General features: G+C 36.7%; 1 protein-coding gene across 12 annotated transcripts in view; it reads right to left on the reverse strand.

Annotated features, from left to right (window-relative positions):
- SGCE (sarcoglycan epsilon) overlaps positions 1–21042 on the reverse strand; it is a 452776-nt gene that overhangs the window by 9048 nt on the left and 422686 nt on the right. For 4 of the 12 annotated variants that reach the window (XM_079301016.1, XM_079301019.1, XM_079301011.1 and 1 more), the window contains exons 3-8: positions 14350–14454; positions 10476–10598; positions 8055–8212; positions 5279–5351; positions 4249–4450; positions 2867–3029 (exon numbers count right to left, since the gene is read on the reverse strand). In XM_079301016.1, the coding sequence (XP_079157142.1) occupies positions 2867–3029; positions 4249–4450; positions 5279–5351; positions 8055–8212; positions 10476–10598; positions 14350–14454 (824 nt within the window). The remainder of the gene's footprint in view (positions 1–2866; positions 3030–4248; positions 4451–5278; positions 5352–8054; positions 8213–10475; positions 10599–14349; positions 14455–21042) is intronic. The other 8 variants (XM_079301014.1, XM_079301013.1, XM_079301021.1 and 5 more) reach the window with 5 other exon arrangements.

Below are 21042 nucleotides of genomic sequence, written 5' to 3' on the forward strand. Positions count from 1 at the left end.
ATTAACTGATTCTGATTTCTTTCTGATTAATTAATCCATTTCTTACTAATCTTCCTAAATAACAAGACTGTCCTCTCTTGTATAAAGGTGGCAAAAATTAAGACTCACATACCTACGATGTTGTTCCTCCTGCTCCTTCATATCACACTTTACATCCAGTGCTCAAAAAATCAAGAGCCATCAATTGAGCTGCCGAAAACAGCTCATTGTCTCCCTCACACAAATTCAATTAGCCTCCAAAAGCTGCATTCCTGGTAATGATTTGTGTGTGTGTGTGTGTGTGTACCCAATGATCCTAGAAATACAAACCCGTTTTGCTACTAGATTTCCTATTGCTTTTACATGCCATTCCCAGATGACTTAATTTTCTGCATCCATTTGTTTTGTTATCTTCAGTTAGATATTACAGTCAAATTTTATCAGTGCAAGCTTTAAGACCATTAATCTCCAGATCATTAATACAAATAAAATATATTTGCTTACATGCTTGACCTTTCATCTGACTTCTCATTGAGAAATCTTGCAAATGATTGTCACTTCTTCATAAATTCACACTTCAAGTCATAAAATGCTGTATTAGAGCTTAGGCAATGGGTGAAGAGATTTTTATGAAATTCCAGAAATCTTGCTGAGCCTCAAATGTGCACATACACAAACACATATATATGTAAGTGTTTGTTAAACAAAAATTAATTTATATATTCTCTGCTCATTAATTCCCAAGTATCTTTTATGTTAGGGACACTGAGTTCCACCTGGCTGCTTAGCTGAATCTCAAACCCTAACAACACACAAAAAATATGCACTTATTGATGTGACTGACGGTGGTCCATATGAGACCAAGCTGTCAGACAGCAGCTTCAAATGGAGCATTTATTACACTGCCCATCCTTGCAGAATGTGGGACCCCCCAAACTAAATCCACTCTTTGATTGGCAGCTAACTGCCAACACCACCTCATAAACAGTATGAGGATGAGGATATGTTGGTTTTATTTTCTATCACTTGTTTAAACTGTGGATATGGGAAACAGAGCTCAACTCCCTCCCAGCCCATAGATCCTGTCTCTCAACTTGCCTTGTGAAAAGCAGACTGATTAGATAGAGAGAGGCTTGGCTCCCTTTTCCCTTTGATGCTGCAGGTTACAGCAGAAATGCTGCTGGCAACAGTAAACACCCTTAAGACAGTTTAAATTCAGTTACTGTGGCACACCGCCAAAAGAAGTGCTGAATTCCAGAAGGTTGTGTTATAGCTGCTGCAGAAAATAACACTTCTCTGAAAGCCTGTTCCTGTCACACATGCCAGGGTGATCTCTGCTTTTCTCAAACCAGCATGACAATGCTGTTTCATGATTAGTTTATGAGCCACTGCCACTATCAGGCGTTTTTCTCTGAGGAAGTACTCCTAACCAGCTTCTTTTCCTTCTGCATGGGCACTGATGACTGTTCTTGCATTAGTGCACTATCCCTCTCCTGCATCTTTTAAAATTCATCCTGTTTTCCAAGACTGTTTCTCCAATTTCTCAAGACCTTTCTGAATTCCATCATGTCTTCAACGCACCCACAGATCCTTTCACTTTCATGGGGAACTACAAATGTCATTCAATAAGCATATTCTGTAATCCAGCTATTAATGAGGAACAGACAGGAATTATTATTCATTCTGCTATGACTATGGCTACCAACCAGCTCTCCACTAGTTCCTAGCTTCAAATAGATCATATTCCTGAGCTTGTTTGTGAGACAGCATCAAAAAACCTTACCAAGAAGGAATGACATTTGCTGATCTACTTTGGTTCTACTTCTTCCTTGTAGAAGGAAATGGAAGATTTGACATAATTTGTTCTTGCCAAAGACCAGCTGCCTTCTGCTACTTTTCAGGTGCTGGTAAGTATTGCTGTGTACACTTGGGCCTTTTACAATTTCTCAACAGAAAGCCAATAAAAAGCAAATAATCTAGGTATTCTTTAGAAACAAGTTTTCTCCAACTTTCTAGAACCTTTCCTAATTTATAGTGTATAAGTAGAAAGGACTGGAAGTTATCCAATCAATTTTGTGTATGAATAGAGTTTTTTATAATCAATAAATTTTTTCCATCCAGTGTATATCTCCCTTTCAGCTTTCTCTTGGGTAATGTCTGAAGCAGCTCAATAACTGCCTAAGTTTATTTTATATACCTTCACCATCATTGTTTAGATTTACCTGCAACATTCTCTTCCTATACTGTATTATTTCTTGATTTTCCTTACAGGAACTAAAATAAAAAAAACAACCTTAAAATGCCTCTCTGGGAATTATTCTCCTTTCATGGCAAATACTCCAGTGTGTGGTTATCATTTTTTTTTTAAATTTGGCTGAGAAGAATGTTCCTATTTATTATTTAATTAGTCAATATTATTTTAATTCATTTTTCTATTTATGTTTCTATTTCTAAAATATGTTCTGGACAATTTTCAGAAACAGTTTTTTGACAGCAAAGTATTATCTGGTCATTGTAGAATCAGTATCTGAAAAAACACATATATATATGTGCACACACTTTTTAGGGAGTCTAACCAGCAGTATCAGCATTCTGAATTAATGAACTACACTTCTCATTACTTTGAATTTTTTAAGCCCTGGAGTTCTCTGGCCATTTATAGAATTCACTGCTAGTGAAAACAAATACAGTAGTTTCACTGGGGCTCAACTCTAACAGAATTTAGCCTACATGGTAAAATCCTTTCACAATCTTAAGAGTGTCTGCTAGGTGGAAAAAAGTATCAGTCACAGTAAAGTGAAATTGGCAATGCTGTCTGATCAGACTGGCAAAACTCTTACCTGTACTTCTACAAACATCACTTTTATGCAATAGTAAAGTAACTTACCAAAGAGATTTTACACCAGTCAATATGGAATTGAGTACGAAATTTTTTATCACAGGTTATTACAGGCTCCATTTCTTGACTGCATCTCAGCTGATTTTGTGGGTTCTCCACTTCTCGTAAACATGAAGAGAAAGGAACATCTGCCCCAACCATCACATACACACTGCAGAAAGAGATCAGTGACAGACCAGCAGGATGTCTCACAAATCCCCAAAGGACAATGATGTACTCCTCCAAACATCATCCAAATTGTGCACAGTAACATTCAGCTGTTACTTAAAGATTGAAATTACTTTTTAAAATAATTTTCCTTCGTAGCATACTTTCATCTCTTTAAGCATACAAGTAACAGACTGAAATCAAAAGGACTTTCTTAGCTGCTTATTACAACATATTCTGGTTTGCTTGCTAATGTAAATGTTTCATTACCATCAGTGGAGCCAATTTCTATGAAGTCAAAGAGCTCCAAGTGTGGCTTCCTCATGTAAGTAATCAGTACTATTTTTGAAAAATGTATTAAAATAGCATCATTTTATTTTAAGGAAACCTGCAATCTTACTCATCATAGATTTTTTAGAATTTCTTCCCATGTTTTCAAAATAAATTTACAATGACTGGTTGTTGCTAAACCTAATACAGATAGAACATGCTAATCCTCAGCTTCTTCTGAAGGATTCCATACTGTAGCTATGTCTGGCCAACAAAATTTGCTTCAGAACACTGAAAGCTGAAGGTAAACCTAATACTTGATTTAGCATTACCATACATAAAATAAGCACTACTACATTGATTGTATTATTCATTGACATATTTAGGTATATGGAACACTGCTGTAAAATACATCTGCTGCACCAGGTAATAATGTACCAATGGATTCTGAAACAGAAATTAGGCCCCAGTTGCCACTTGCTACAGTAGGCATTATCTAACTAAATATTTGAAGTCTAGCTATTCATATTATGTGACACTGCTATTGCTTTGTCTAGTACAGGATTCAGTTTCCTTCTTTAAATGTGTTTGAAAACTCCAGAGACACAAAAGGATCCTGAAAAAAACAGTATTTTCAGCACACATCCCATATTTTGAACCTTCATCCCTTTCTTCTATACTTATATATTTGACCCCAAAATATCTAAAATTATCTAAAAAAACTAGGCATCTTTCCTTTCACCAGGGAAAAGCACTGTGAGAACTATATTTGAAAGAGCTGAATCCTTATTACTTTCCAGTTAAATACTGTTCAGAACATTATTTACATATTTAATTCCAAAACATAAAATAGCAATTGTAAAGTTTCTAGAATACTTGAAAAAATATTAGGCTTCTCAGTAACAAAAAAAAAAAAATAAGTGATTAAAAAACATCATCTGACACATGCTTACCCCTCTTTCATGTCATTAATTGGAAGTGGAACTCTCCCTCCCCTGTCAAGGGCTGAAGTAATGTTTATAGCATTCAGGCGTTCTGGCTGCCATACGTTTTTCACTGCTCCGAGGAAGTCACCAAGAACTTCACTTGCTAACATTTCTTCTACATTCATATTCCTTATGAAGAATTCAGCTTGATATGGTAAAGGAAAATCTATTTTTGATGAAAAAGAGTGTTCCATTAAATAAGGCTCCAGAAGTCCAAAAATAAATCTTCACAATATCTGGAGTAATTAATGAATTAATATAATATTACTTCAAGATTGATTTACCTTTCCAAAAATCTTGTGTTTCAATTAGCTCATTTTGAACCTACTACTAGTGATTTGAACCTAATACTGTGATTATGTTTAATTCAATAGAGAGTACCACTAGCTGCTACTTGAGCTGAAAACCTTTAGTCATTTACAAAACAACAGGGAGATGAAAAAGCAGACTAGAGTCTCCGCTGGTAAAACTTCATTAAAGATATATAATTACATTTATGCTAATTTGGGGGTCAAAACCAATCTACAGCAATGGATTCCAGCTCACGACAATGCTGAATGTAAATGTAATAAAGAGAACTAATTTTAAGGCCAAAATGTCCAATATGTCTGCTGTTTTCTGATTCTGCCTACACAATTGTTCATTGCATAAGGCACACACAGATCTGAGAAAACTAAACAACATGCAGAAAGACAGTGAAATCCTTCATGTAAGATCTTTTCAAAAAGACAAGGGGAATATTGAATTACAAGCAGTTTAATGAAAAACAAACATTTTACTGTGAGTGAAGAAAAGCAGTCCTGAATGACAGAAATAATCTGGATTATAAAACCAAAATTAATTAAAGCAGGAAAAATTCTCTTACTTCTCCCCTGTGCCCCTGCATTTGATTTGAACACCAGACAACTATTTTACAGCATTATCTTCAAAAGCAGGAGCCTGTAAGAAGGATTTGCTGATTCAGTTAAAAATACAACCAGTTATATTCTGTACATACCTTCTGCTGACATTATATTAATGATCAAATTGTGTCTTGCTGTTTCAAAGGTACGCCTGTTATATGCAGTGATCTGGAGTAAAAAAGATAAAATTACAAAACAACGCAAAAATGAAAATTATATAAACAAAACATCAGTGAAAGTTAAATTAGCAACTTAGGAATACTTATCCATTTTAAGCACCTTGCCTCCTTATTTTGAAACTGATGAACATTCAATCACTAATATAAAATTTGAAAGGTAAAGTCACTAATGTAAAATTTCAAAAGTAAGGTCAATTTAATTAATGCAGTACTACCTTCAAGTCAGGATATTAGAGTTTTCTTGACCAGTCTATAGCTGAATACAATTAAAAAAGGGATATATGTGAAAATAATATATTTTGGTTCTGACAGAAGTGTTCTGCCATACATGTGTATTCTTTCTCTTCTGTTATCTCTAAGAACCACCATAAGGACAGATTAGTTTGTCCATTTCCCCATGCTGGCTCTAACCACACTCCATCAATACTGTAAGATCTAAATTCATCTACAGGAAAAAAATCTACATGGTAATCTACATTTTTTTGAAGGAAAAAGTGTTGGGATGCCAGGAATTCTCATCTTTGAGACTACTATTTAGTTTAAGCTCTGGCCCCATTGAAGTCTCAATCCATGAATGAATTTAAAAAATGCTACAACACAAGTAGTTTTCAAGAATATCTTGGAATCTGTAAAAGTAGGGGAAGTGAAAACTGGGAGCTAGATGCAACATTTGTGACATTATTTTTTGAAACATACACCTTCATGAATAAAATATGCAAGGATACAAGGATATTAATCTAAAAGTTAAAATATCTAGGATAACTGAACTGCCTGCAAGTGGGTTCTTCTCAGTGGTTACTGTACTCCAAGGTTTTACTATGATTAAGTGTTCATTTGTAAGAAATACAGAACAAGCCTGGATATTAGTATAATTATGTATGATCTTCTCTACATTTTTTATCCCTGCAAGGTGACAGATCTTTCATGAAACAAACTGGAAAAGATTAATTTTCTTTCTAATTTTAGACTCATTTTGAAAGCAAAGGAGAGGCACAAGAGTGACAATAGTGACAGAACTATGTTGCTTCTCAGCAAACAGAGCCACAAACCACTGTGACACTGACTATTAAATAAAAGTAATAGATATTGCACATGTTTTAAAGGATTTGAATGAAAAGGTAAAATGCTGTGGAGTATCCACTGCAGGTTTGTTTAAGTGGGGAGGGGAAAATCAGATCTTGTTTAATGTTAGAATTTCATTATAAAATTAATAAATTAAATTAAAAATAAATTTGAGATTTCTCTAGTCCTAATTCTGTTAATTTTTCAAAGGGTTGCTTCAACAGCAGTTGAACCACTAGCACCCAGAAAATCAAACCCCTTGGTTGTACAAGCTCTGTACAGAAGCAGGGCAGTACCCAGCAGGGCTGCTGTGAGTCTGCATTTCAGCAGGAGCTGCCAGCATAGCCCAAGAACCACACCATGGAATGGCAGAGATTGTTCAGGACAGAAGCAATCATCCAAACACAAACTGTCTTTGCACTGCTTTCAAAGGAGCTTGAGCTCAAGAATGTTACCTGCTCTACTGCAGTGCTATGCATAATGCTAGGCTCTCCTAATCATGAGGTCTCCTCCAGTTAAGTGACCTCCCCATGACATCCCCTCAGGAATTACAACACAATGGAAGTTATATTCAAGCCAGGAATATGTAATCACTCCTCTTAGAGGGCTCTAGGAAGAAGATCAAATGCCATCTGCCCTCCTCACATACCAGAAAATTAATTCAAAACCCACATCTAAGACTGGAACTGCAAGGAATTAATTTGTATGCCAGGCAAGCTGTATTTCAAATGTGGCTTGGGGTCATGCTTAGAGTGGAGGTCTTGATATTGATCCTAGAATCTAAAAGCACAAGCCATTTAAAAACTGGCAATTTCAAATAATTGTTTCCTCTACATAAAAATAAAAATAAGCAAAGTCTGCAAGAACTTCTGCACATGATCAATTCTCAGATGTTATTAGTCCTACTGAAATCAGAACAGAATCATGTATACAAAATTAAGCATGGGTGAAACTATCTGCAGTATAATTTAACATTCAGAGCTGTCATTCTTGAGAAAGAAAAACTACATCAAATGCAATTTAGAAAAAAAAATACTCAAAGGTTTAAGAAAAATATACTGCTGAAGCAGCAAAATGGTTGGAGCAAGTTAATGTGCAGATTTCTCAGCACTGAACTGCACAGTATCTGATTCAGTCTGCTGTCTGTGAAATACATGGTGGAAAATACTGTCCCTTTTCCCTTCTGAATTGCTGCTCCATGAATAACTAGTGATTTTAAACATTTGAATAGCTAACTCTCAAAAATACAGTTTTGTCATTGTCACACTTGTAAGAATTAAATTCAAAAAACTGCTAAAATAAAACCTATCAATAATCATGAGCAAGTCACAAGGGGATATTTAATGGAAAATAATTGAAAAAAACCCCAAACCAATCAAATAAAAAAACCCAACCAACCAACCAAAACCAAACAAAAAAACCCCTCTCACAACTGCTTATTGACTGAACACTTTCCTCTAGTGGGGAAAAGTCTGACTCATATCTAGGTTGAATGTTACAATTCAGTTCTTCTTCAAGTACAGATGTTTACAAAGGTTTTTTGCTCTGTATTTTGAATAAAACTTTAATATGAATAGAAATTAACTACTCAAAAACAAGGAGGGACTCTTGAACTTTTGAAAGCAAATACCTCAATGATGGTTGGCTTGCCCACATTTTCTAGGGTTGGTGAGCCATATAGCACTCCATCACTGTATGGTGTCCTCTGGATATAGCGCAGCCATCCAGGTCTGTCAGGGTAACCCATTAAATTGGTATTAAACGTTATAGGATCATTACTTATTTCACCTAGATAAAAGAAATCATGTTAGAATATTTACAAGAAAATGCTAAATGCTTTGATTTTAATTTTTCAACTAGGAAGTCGTATTATGTTTGCACTTGTTTTCTGAACCTTTCTAAGAAGAAAAAAAATTAAAATTTGCTAACCTTTACCATATCAGAAATAAGTGAACTATCACTTAGCACTTACAGTTATTAAGAAATTTGTACCTGGAAGGTGTAATCAACTGCAGACACAATGTGCAGGTACTTCCTAGAGTCTTGGCTGAGTACTCACGTTCACTAACTAGCACATGTGATTTTTAGAGTTCAGTTCCACCTCAAATTGAATCTAACCTCCTTACAAAAACACAAAGGTTTCAGTCCTTTTAATTCCCCCTCCCAACTTACTTTTATTTATGTTTTTAATGATGGATCCAAGTCCTCAATGCACTTTAAAAAGTGGCTATGTAATCAATAATGCCTGAAAGCTTCTGTTAGCATTAGGATACACGTACAGGTCTTCGGCATCAATAGTCTGGCAGTCATTTTAATTTAGAGGATAAATTAATTCACAAAAGGGTCAGACATTCCTGTGAACTGGAACCACAGATGGCTACTAAATTCAGTGGTCCAGCTGAAATCTGTAAAAGCCCCTCAAGTAAAACCAGTACATCAGTTCTTGTGGCTCTTATTGATACTCTTATAAAAGTCTGGATTTTATTTCAGTTTATTTTAGCTTTTGTAAATGAAATCAGGACTGTACACTACCAAATCCCCCACCAAGGCAGTGTCCAGCTGAGGCACAAAACTCAAGTCAAATCCATTCTGAACCTTCACAGACACCTCTACCCTGCACACCATCTTGGCTTTGAGAGGGCAGCAGCACTGTAGGACAAGTGATGAAAGAAGATAACAGCCAGACTGGCACAGAAAGCAGAAAGCAAGCCCAGACAAGAATGAACAGCTCTCATCTCCTCCAGAGAGGGACAAAGAGACTGAGATGTGTTGCTCAAGGGTAACAACTATACAGGTACACATCTGGTTGAGTAAAATGAACCAGAACCAGACCAAACCACTACTTGGGTGTAACACAACTTCCCTCATAATTCTCTCAGGATGTCCCAGTAATCTAATCCATTGCAGTCAGAATCACAGAATATTCTGAGTTGGAAGGGACTCACAGGGATCATGGAGCCCAGCTCTTAAGTAAATGGTGCATACAGAGCTTAAACCCACAGCCTGGCATTACTAGTATCCTGCTCTAGACAAATTCCCAGCACCACAAATTATTTAGGGAAAATTCTGAAAGCCACCTGTGAGACACTCAAGTATCCATGTCAAGAAAAATACATATTTTACAATGAGAAGAAATTTTAAAAACATTTGAGTTTACTCACATTTACTCAGAATTTAACCAATGCTAACAGAAGCTTATTTTTTCCTTAAAGTGAGTCTTACTAATAACACCCTCAAATCAATTTAAAAGTTTATTAATGAAATAGGCTTTGATTATGCATGCACTGTACATAGGTTTTTCTTATACAAAAATAGTAATTTATATAAATTGAATACATTTATTCCTTTTCATTGTTGATAAGCATGTGTGGCTGAATGTTCTTCCACCCCTACCAGATTGCTTACACACATTCCAACCTGTAGTGACCAGGTTTTAGCTTAAGTGTATGGCACAACCATACATAGGAAATCACAGCTCCTTCTCTAAAACCGATCTGCTTACTAACATTAAACTATTCCTAAATACACAAAGAAAGGTGAGGGAAAAGGACTATTTTTTAAAATGAAAGAAAACAGTATTATGAAGTCTCATATTTGATTTAATCTTCTATTTTGCCTTATATTTACTACATGCTTTCAAATTGCTCCTTCATATAGCCTGCATACTATGTCTGTAACAGTGACCAGATAAATAGCATTTTTAACAGACATAATTAATGCATTTCTACAATGCCAATTTCATAGTTAATGCAAAAGTGAAGAAACAGTTAACATCAGATATCTATAATGTATATATACACCTTTCCAAATTAAGTACCTTTCTTCACAATATACTATTATATTCATCTTTTCACAAACAATCACAAACTGGAATAATTTAGAAGTGTAAGACTACACATTTTATTTCATTTGAAGATATTTCAATAGAAACTAAAACCTGTCTTGTTTATCTTACATGTTGAACCACAAGGTATGTTAAATAGACTTCAATTTTAATAACAACATTTTCTCTGTATTTGCATATAGTATGGAAGATCTTAGCATCTCATACCAGGCTTTGGGTAAGGAGGAAATTCCCCCTTAAAGTACTCTCTCTCCAAAACATGAACAAACAGAACTCCAGCAGAAGGGTATACATTCCGATCAGAGTGCACCTTAGACAGAATTGTGTACACTGAAAAGCAGAAGGAGAGATAAGAGACAGAAAAAAGGCAAAAATGAGACATGCTCTAGATAACTTCATGCATTTCAACAGGAATGCAGGCATCTGGGAGAAGGAAAGCAACAAATATTAGACACCTGTTAATAAGGTTTTTAAAAGGTTACATAGATTTAAGAACAGAACACAGAGCAAATCCTCTTAGCCCAACAAGATCCTTTCCAAGACTGCAATAAACAAAACTGCCTATGTTATAAGCTCTTTATTTTTATTGTAATTTTAAAAAATGAGGAAGGCTACTGTAATTTTATAGTTGCTTTATTTGTAATATTACATTAATAAAAGTACACTAAATGAATTATACAATCATGTTTTCCTGATATTTTACATAAAGACAGCAACAGAGAATACAGAGGAACCTTACCAATTGACAGTTCTCATTCCCCACTGAACAGAAATGGCAGATTTTTCACTTCTTGTGCAGAAAAGGACACAACAAAATTATTTCAGCTGATTTTTATGAGTTCTTAAAGCTAGACTTTCTCAGACCACCTGGGTAAAAACACCTCAAACTTTGGTGAGAGAGCTCTTTACTGAAGATCTTGGGCTTGTAGAAGGATAAAATAAAAGGATAAGTTTGTTCCTATTTATAGGCCAGTCAGGTAAAACTTCTACCAAACAAAAAAATAGTAAAGCCATGTTTAACAGGACTGAAGATCAAAAACCTAAAGAAACCTTAATTCAGAACAATCAGCATATGTAAAAACAATAGGTGTTTTTATTTAGTACAAAATTGATTGACAAGGGCATAGTTTTTTTAGATATAACATATTTGATGCAGAACTACATACATATTTTAATGAATTAGACGAATGAAGAAATCATTACAAAAAATTAGATGGATAAGAAGCCAACCATTTTCAAACTGTAAGAATACTGATTTAATAGGTGTTTCTCATGGTGTCTTAATAAGATTGACTGTAGCTTGTATTACTAATTTCATTACAACAGAATTTTAATTTAGCGGCCTGAAAGAACTGATCATTACTAATAGATTTTATCAGTGAGATGAAGATTACAAAAGTAGCAGATAAAGATGGTAAGCCACAGATACCACACACAGCTACCAGCCTTGCTTGCCAAACTGGAAAAAAATTCATGAGAAACTACATCTCCAAAAACAAATTATAGGCCACACAGAGGTGCTGGGAAAACAGACTCCAAAAGCTTCAGAGTCATTGTAGCAAACTCATAGGAACACACTTGCAGGTCCCAGAGGAGCTAATTTCAACACTTGGATCAATAAGCAGGACACATTTGAAATGTGGAGAAAACGCTCATAATTTTTTAATGCTGGTGTAATTTTTAAATCTTGGTATAATTTCTCCAGCCTTATTATACCAACTTTCTTACTTGAGAGCTGCTTAAAAAGGCACCACTAATTAGGCATTAATCACAGGCATTCCAGCCCTTGCACCACGTACTCTGAGTGGAATCTCTCTCACCTAATTTTAGATGCCTACAGAAACAACATCCACCCCTAAGTTAGTCAGGCTCCTTTTATAGTCAGTGGAGAAGAAACAGACGCTTCTAGGGGTTGATTGTTTTGATTTCTCCTGTAAAATGAGTTGAATCATGTCCTAGATTCCAGGCTACATCTGAGAGGAGATGCAGACATCTGCAATGTGGATATCCACATTTAATTACATACTCTTCAAGCTTAATGTTGCAGAATGTATAGGTCTGGATATAATACTGATCATATTCCACAGTACTTGGTTTTTCCCATGTTTGAAAACCACTTTTAACACAATACTGAACCTTTCTAATAATTTCATCTTAATGACAAAATTAAAATGATCCTGAAATTTGAATTGTTATAATTCTGTGTAGTTAATTACAGTTACTGTAATTATCATTATGTAGACTTGTGTACAGTAAGATCATTGATTTATTTACTTAAAATTATCAAATTATTATTCAAAAAACCTCTGCACTCAATTCTGTGAATGAGCTGTAAACAGCACAAAGAAGTTAACTAATTTCCTCCAAAATATTTTCAAGAAAAGCTAAAAAGCAACATTAATAGAACAGAAGAGCTGACAAAAATATGGTGACTGGCTGAAAATGCATCAAATACCTAGAAAAGTTCATTTTTCCATTTCTCATGCTTTTCCTCTACAATGAAAATCCATTTCAAACAGGAAGAACAGTGAAAAAATGTGTAATTTTTTCCCATAAGCAACTATTTCAGAAAGAAACAAGCATAGTACTGTTACTGAAAAACCCCATAGAACACTTATTTTATCTGCTTTAGGAAACCTATTCCCACCACTAAAAGCCTGCTCACTCCTAGCAATGAGACATTCCCTGCTACTGAAACAAGTATGCCAGTAAGGACTTGATGAAGATATAAAACACTGATCTCGGTGGTAGTCTAGAAACATCTCAGAAGAAACAAGAAAAAACCCAGAAACCTGCTTTATTTGGTAATGACCAACACATAATGACAAAAGTATGGTGATTAAGAACTCAGAAATTCTTGCCCTCCTTGTCAGATATGCCTTCCTTTTCCCCCAAGAAGTTTCTTCAAAATCAGAAGGAAAATGATGAGTCTTCAGTCCACTACAGCTACCCCTACTGTGATAAAGAAACAAGTGAAATAATTATACAAGTGAAATAATGAAACAAGTGAAATGCTACTTTCTTCACAAGCTTTTAAACCCATGATTATTTTCCCAAGAGTGGAGATGAATGTGTAATTATCACCTTGGGTGATCTAGGGATGAAACTGAATATACTTAACAAATGGATACTAAACTAATACAGCAGACTGCCAGCTGTGAATTGTCTGGGCAAATTCCCTGTGGTAGATAGAAGTCTCAGGGACTGTGAAAAGCTTCTGTAAAACTAATAACAGGAAATTAAGAATCTTCATTATTTAGGATCACATCAGATCCCTGCTAGAATCAGCTACCTTGACAGCACTGCTTTCCTCTTTCTTGTTTCCAGATTGCTTGGAGGACTTTCTGTAGATCCCAAGATCTCCTTATAGGTATTGAACACAGGCACAAGCAGGAATTCAGACAGGATTTTATCAGCCTGCATCCCAAAGCCTGTCACCAGAAACAGAAAACCCCCATCTCCAGTTTCCAGGTTCATTTCATCAACCTCCATGTTGATTGCAACCTGTATGTTGATGATCCTCAGGAAATAATTCATCTGGAGGTTGTTTTTTCTTCTAGAAATTTCAATTAGTCCTCTCCCCACTGATATTCAGCAGATGGAGCACAATCCCAGAAATAACTTGATCTGGAGGCCAGTCCAGCTTGTCTGCCTAGATGAGCAATCAGTGCAAAGCTTCTTCACGGTATTTGACGTGTACTTGCATAAATGACAGTAAAACAGTCTTTTTACATTCATGTGTGAGAAGACTTTTAAAAATTGTTACAGAGAAGTTATTGTATTAAGCAACCTGCAGAAGTACCTTCAAGCAATCAGCCACAATAAGAAAATGTGCAGTATTAGGTACAAATAGCCATTATTTCAAGCAAAGCTACAGGAACAGGAAAAGTCAGGGAAGACTAACAAGAACACACAGGTCTGTGAATACCTGAAGATTGAAGAAATGTAAAGTTTTCCAAATTACTTACCGTAAAATAGCACCCTACTCCTAAAACAAGGACATGACTGGAAAAGCAAGAGTAATATTAAAAGCAGGTTTGCTTGAACCAACAGGGTACTTAAATTTACAACCTAAACTCACCATTCTTCTGAACAGCCTTTATTCTGCTGATAACATAACTGTGGGCTCGCTTAGTCGTCCAGTTAACTGTTCCATTATTGCCATCAGCAGAGCTTAGCAAAAAAGCTTTTCAGAATAAAACAAATGCAAAAAAATTAGTCAGATCAACAGACTTCCACAAACAATCTGATCAGATGGGATCAGACATCTTCTACACTATGTTTTGGTTTTAGAATTTAGGAAGAGGTCAAAAAAACAGAGATCCTTGGTATGAATCTATAAATATATAATAATCTTTTTGACACCCATTTTTCCAAATATGCTAAGTTCACACTAAATTCTTAAACCTCTGCAGACACTTCTGTTCACATAATTGTACTGATGCCAAAGATGAAGAAGAACATTCTCTAATAAATATATTTGCACTGGCAAAACGTCACATACAGGCAGAAATATATAAAGTAGCTTTCACTGAAGTAGTCTATTTTGGTTAAAGTAGGAAAAGTAATATAAGCAAGCTCTGCTTTTATAATGAGGCTTATATAAAGACACATGAGGCTGATTACCTTGCAGACATAACCAACAATCAATTTTGAAAGAAGAACCCATTAAAAATGGCTGCCTGCCTCCCACACAACTAGAAACAGCCAGGAATCAGCTGGATACATGCAGCTGAAGGTGGAAGCTTTAAATGCAAGAAGGAGCAAATGATTGCTGGAGACAGAAATCAGCTGTGGAGCTGGCAGAAAGCCTCCATCTCACCAGCAGCAGAGGTGCCTGAGAAAGCTCCCTCCTCACTTCCCACTTTTTGTTCCAGTTCTTCTGTGATGAATAAGAGGTATACCAGCTGTACAGTTACATGCCAGCTGAAAGTGGAGAGGGAAGGCACTGCAGTCAGATGCTAGGAAAGGGGAAGTGGCTATAATGATGAGTAGTTTTTTTAATTTTGAAATAGTTTGGGAGTGAGAAGTCATGTCAAATCCTGGATCAAAGATGTTTTTGGATTAGCATCTTAATGTCCTTGCAAAAGTGGCAATACCTGAAACATCAAGGAGCAGTACTTGTGTACAGATGCACTGGTTTGCATGAAGAAAAGAACACTTATTGGAAAACATGAACAGTACATGAAAGGAGCCTAAACATCTGTGAAGGCTTCTGACCTGTTACACTAGGTAGCTATTAAATTAGCAACAAGACATTCTCCAAACAGAATTCAGGAGATCAAACAGATCTGGCTTAGCCAGTAATTAATAAAGATACACCACACTCAATCATACATGTAAGACAGATATTTATTATTGATAATTTACATAAAACATCTAAAACTGAATTGAGGATGAAGTATAATTAAAAATAGCATTTTTAACGTGTTTTTAATTTTATTTATTAAAAGTAATAATTTGATTAATGCAATAATTACCATACCAACACAATAACGTTTCTAACAACTTTTTCCCTGCTGAACTGATCTGCATATATTGCAAGTCTTAATTCAATAACATCTCAGGGTCTATGAAATTTAGTACTGCATAGGACTTTGTGTAAATTTTAGTAATTCTTGAAAACCCAAGAAATTCCTAAAAAGCTCAAATAAAGTTGTTCCATTATTCCAAAAGGATGAGATGGGCAATCAGAAGCTTATCAGCTACAAACTAGCACCAGTACCAGACAAAACAATTAATACAAGATTAGATTACTGAATTATTAAATGGAGAATAGCATTAGAGTTACCACAGTTCTTGTCAAAATTATTATACCTATGTGCAGTTCAATAGAATAAAATGTAAACTGCACACCAGGAACAAAGGCAGCAGCATGTCAAACATACACAGTGAGCACACAATTCAGGGATGCTCAGCTTGGGTAACAACCTAGACATGTAAGTCAGGTTGAACAGAGTTTTCACCAGAACACTGACTAGAACAGCTGACACAAACAGCAACATCAAGGAGGAACAGGCAGACTTTATTTTTGTACTTGACACAGAAACGATCACTGTTCAAATGCTCTGTCTAGCAGAGCTTCAAGAAGCAACTGACAACACAAGGAAGGCTCTGGGAGCATCTGAATATGATTAAAGGATGACAAAAGAGACCTTATACTACAGAATGCAGGCATTCAAACTATGCATTTTATCAAAGAGACAGTTTAGAATTAATTTAATCAACCTTGTACTCACAATGAAAAAAATATTAATAGTGTCAGGCTCTTCAGTCTGTTACACATGTTGCCACATTTGCTGGAGAATCCACCACTGCCTTCAACAGCAGGAGCAATTCATAGCTCTGTGCCTGGGACTTGAACATGCCCAGGTGAAGCATATCAGTTTTTTCTTCTTTCTCCCATTATCTTTTCTTTTAACTATTCTTTAATTATAATTGTGTTGGTTATAAAAATCACACATATTAATTTAGACTTTTCCCCCTTTTTAAAGTGTATTTGCATAATATTTAACAACTGAATATTTAACAGAGAGTAGACCCACAGCAGTTTCTGACCACATAACAATCAGAAAAGGGCCCAAGTATCATGGACCAAGTTTACCTTCCCCATTCCTTCACTGCCCTCTGACCTCTACATAGTATCCTTCACTTCTACCTATCCTCTTATTCCTTCTTTGAAGTAGGATCTCAAGCCCATCTCCCCCACTATTAAAGCAGCACACAGCCCCAGTTCTCAAACTCTGCCACTACCCCTCTCTCCTATACCTCCCCCTGGGTCCTGACATAAACACATGCTTGTTACTTTGATGCCACAGACCAGAGCCTCAGCCACGCTTACACTGCCCCTTCTCTCTTTCAGCACAACCCTGCTCCAAAACGCTACCTTTGCATTCCTCTATCACAAATCCCATCTGGCCAGCCCTCCCTCCTGCATTCTGAGCTGGAACTGCAGATCCACACACACCACATTTTTCTGAAGGACTACTGAGAACCACACAGCAGAACAGTTGGGAACTGACAATACAAGTTGAAGTGAAACATCTGTAAAGAGAGAAACATCTGCAAGGTGCTTTCTGCCACAGCTGAAATCAGAGCTTGTAGCCAGGCAGATACTGAGGATCCACTGGTGTCCACAATGCACACTTGCCCAGTTGGTCACATCATCCAATAAAGGAGGCAGAAGTTGCAGCACCCACCTACACTCCTACTCTCCCTCCTCTTCCAACTTCCATGCATTGTCCTCTTGCCTACTTTGTAGAACACAGCAGAAATTCACTATGAATTAAAGGGGATTCTCCCAGTGGAAATTCACATTGAGACTGGATATTTTCTAACCCTCTTCAAAAATAGCTACAATGTAAGAAACAGGAATTAATCTGTGTTAGTTCTCCATTGCAGATCGCTCAGGTCCCTCTACATTCCATTTATTACTCTTTAAAAGCCCAAATCAACCCTAGAAATGTTTCTTGGCTCTATTTTTATTCACCTTTGTTCAGTAGGCCCATGGTGTTACCAAGAGGTATGACCAGACCACGTGGTGGCCTGCTATTCCAAGATGTCTCCTACATTTCTATCACCTTTTCATATGAACTATCAGGGTATCCCTGAAATTACATTCCAAATTTTTGAGGTGGCAATTGTTCTCAAAGACTAAGGAATTCAGAAAAGTCATTGATTTCAATAAGCTAAGATTTCTGTCTGCTCAGTAGTCTGTTCTTTCTAACTCCTCATTTTCATAGCTTGGACTGTCACTAAAATAACCTAGATTTGAAAGACATTTTGGCTGTTTGTGTTGCAACTGTAACAACATTTAGATACAAAATTCCTAAGGAATCAAAACTAGAAACTCTCTCTCCTTTCCTCTAAAAGCCTGCCAAGGAAAGTACACTGATAATGACTGCTGTAAATTTATCACCTATTCAGGAAGAATCCAAAAGCTCTTCAGATACTGAAAAAAACCTCTTGTCTAGGTTTTAAATATTTTTTTCTTAGTTTGATTGGAAATAATTTTTTTTCTATAAAAAGGGTTTCACTTCAGTCACTGCAACTCCTGAAGTACCTTAATGAAGTTCTAACCAACCTAAAAACATTAAGGAGCAAAAATGACACACTGAACAGTTACATCTTCTATTATAAAGCTGACTTCCTATTGTCTGGCTTTAGGACCTCTCTATGTGTCTCCATGTACTGCCTATAAATAATGTGTTTCTGTAATGAAAAGCATATTAATGGAATGGCTACTTTCCCCCTCCTGTAATTACTTATTCAAGTAAGTACCTATTGACAGTAGATTGCATGTATTGACCTGGCTCAGATTAGTAGTACAGGCAGCATCTTCATAGGCAGACAGATATCCAGAGGCTCCCTGAAGGAAACCTGCTTCTCTGCCCTTATGATTGCACCCACAACAGGAAAAAGGGCAGGTGTGCTGTGGTGTTAGTCTGAAAACACCAGACCATCTGTGAAATGTTCTGCCTCCTTGCACAGGGTGTGGCTGAGCAGAGGAGTGTTGCCAACAGCACTTCTGCTGTCAACAGCAGGACAAGCGCAGGGATGTGCTTCAGCCTCCTGGATCCCTGCCCCAGCCAGTGATTTCACAGCTGTTTTAAAAGGGCATGTCTGCAGCCCTGCTCAAAGGGGGCATTTCCAGCACATTCTTCATCACCTAGCACACACCAGCACAAACAATCCCATACCAGTCCTGGCCAGTACACATATTTCAGTGAACTATTTTTGTGGGTCGACTGGTTTTGAGCCAGATGACCCAATCCCCAGTATCAGTGTACAAGCTGCTCATCACCAATGGAAGCAGCAAATAATCCCTAGCTGTGCAAGGACTGGAGAATGCTTTTTGGCATCAGTGCAGCTTTATGACAAATTAATGTGACCACATAACCACAGCTTGCAAAGTGAGAACTAATGAGCTTCTTCCCTATTTTAACCCCTTTATAGGGAAAGGAGACAACAGCTCCATTGCTCTACAACTCCCTATTCCTGGGATGAAACAGAGATTCCAAAGACAACATGGGCACTGACAATGAACTCTAAGTGCAGAAATATAGGGCAAAACCACTGGCCACAGTCACTCAACATTTTGATAACCACTTTCTCTGCAGAGACACAATATGGGGGCAAATCACTGCACTACCAACCTAATATGACAGACAGCTCTACCAGCATAATTCAGCAAACTTCTAGGAAGTCTGCTATTATAAAGCTAGAATCAAAGAAGTAACTAGTTTCTAGTAGAAATGCTTAATCCTACATGTCACTCTCACAGCAAAGTCCCATGTTTTCTAGCAGTGGAGCAGCATCAGCTTGCATTTGAGAGTCAATACCTTCAATCTGAGCCCCATACTAGACCCCCAGGAGCAACTGAAATCACTCATTCAACCTCCAAATTCTTAATTCTCATGAAATCCCTGGATGTTGAAATAATGCTTTTCCTCAAGGAGGATAGGGCAGACAACCCTTCTGACTTCTACCAGCAGGTATCCTCCTCCAGAAAGCCTTTTTATAAATTTTTAAGAAATGCAAAAAGCATAAGTCAACTTTCTTTTGTAGATCAAGTGCTACAACACAAATGGGAAAAAGGAATCCATATCAGTTGAGGAGAACTAAAAGAAATCTATTTACAAGTCCTGTGCTACTACTCATGTTCCATTTTGTCTGTAAGGTGTCTCTTGCCTTGTTAAGTAATGCTACAGTACTGGAGAGTTTACTTAAGATCAGGATTCAAAAGAAAGGATTTTCATGCTGGGCTCATCTTGGAGCCAGCAGATGAGGCTGGAAGTTCTCTACTTAGGGAGAATAGAGCAGAGCTCAGGTGAGCTCCTGGGACAGCTTCATTCAGATCAGGAACATACTACAAATCTCCACCTTGCCAAAGAATAAATTTTATATAGATATCTCTTAAAATAATGTAACTGAACTAAACTTCATGCCTTCTTTTTTACCTAAGTTTCAAACCATGTATTCTTCAATTTTAACTACTGAAATCTTACTGAGCCAACCCTAGAAAGGTCTAAGTGGAAAAGTTCTCATGAAAAAACCTTAAGACCTCTTCCCTTACCATGCAGCCTGGAAAGGACTTGTGGATTAAGCTCACAACTCATTTTCTAGAAGATCATTTGGCTGACATTTTTAAAACACATTATTTCAGTTGATACTGAAAGTTTATTCTAAACTGTCCTAGTTCTTGCTTGGTTGCTATCCCATGATCAGTCATGGAGGGGAAGGTGAAAGAGGCAGGAAAAATTTCCATGTAAGGGGAAAGCAGTGTCTTGCATCTAACAAATGAAGTTCCATCCTCTCATTGAACAACTTCACACTTAAGTTCTTACCACATCTTTAACAAATCCAGTGCCTCCCGTCAATTCTGCCAATGACCTATGACAAGTATGGTCACAAGTAAAAGTACTAGGAGGGCACCTAGATACTATTCAAGAGGATATAGAGCAGAGTGCTTGCAGATAACACAGCACTGACCTCTCAGAACTCAAAAGAACCCGAATAGATTTCTTGCTGTTACCTTACTCTTGGTGTAACAAGTCTCACAAAGGCAGTCCTGTGGCTTGGCTGTCATTAAGCGTTAGCTGTTTGATGTATTTCACTCTGAAGAATCTTGTAGGCAAAAACCTGCCCAGCGCATGAAAGCTATTATTTCGCTTTTAGGGACCAGGATCAAGACTTTTTCTGAATGCCTAATTCTGGCCCGGTTCGACTTAGTGGTCAAGATTGGAAATAAGGGAGAAGAGAGGCAACACAAAAG

The sequence above is a fragment of the Erithacus rubecula genome (assembly GCF_903797595.1).
Source record: "Erithacus rubecula genome assembly, chromosome: 3".
Classification (NCBI taxonomy): Eukaryota; Metazoa; Chordata; class Aves; order Passeriformes; family Muscicapidae; genus Erithacus; species Erithacus rubecula.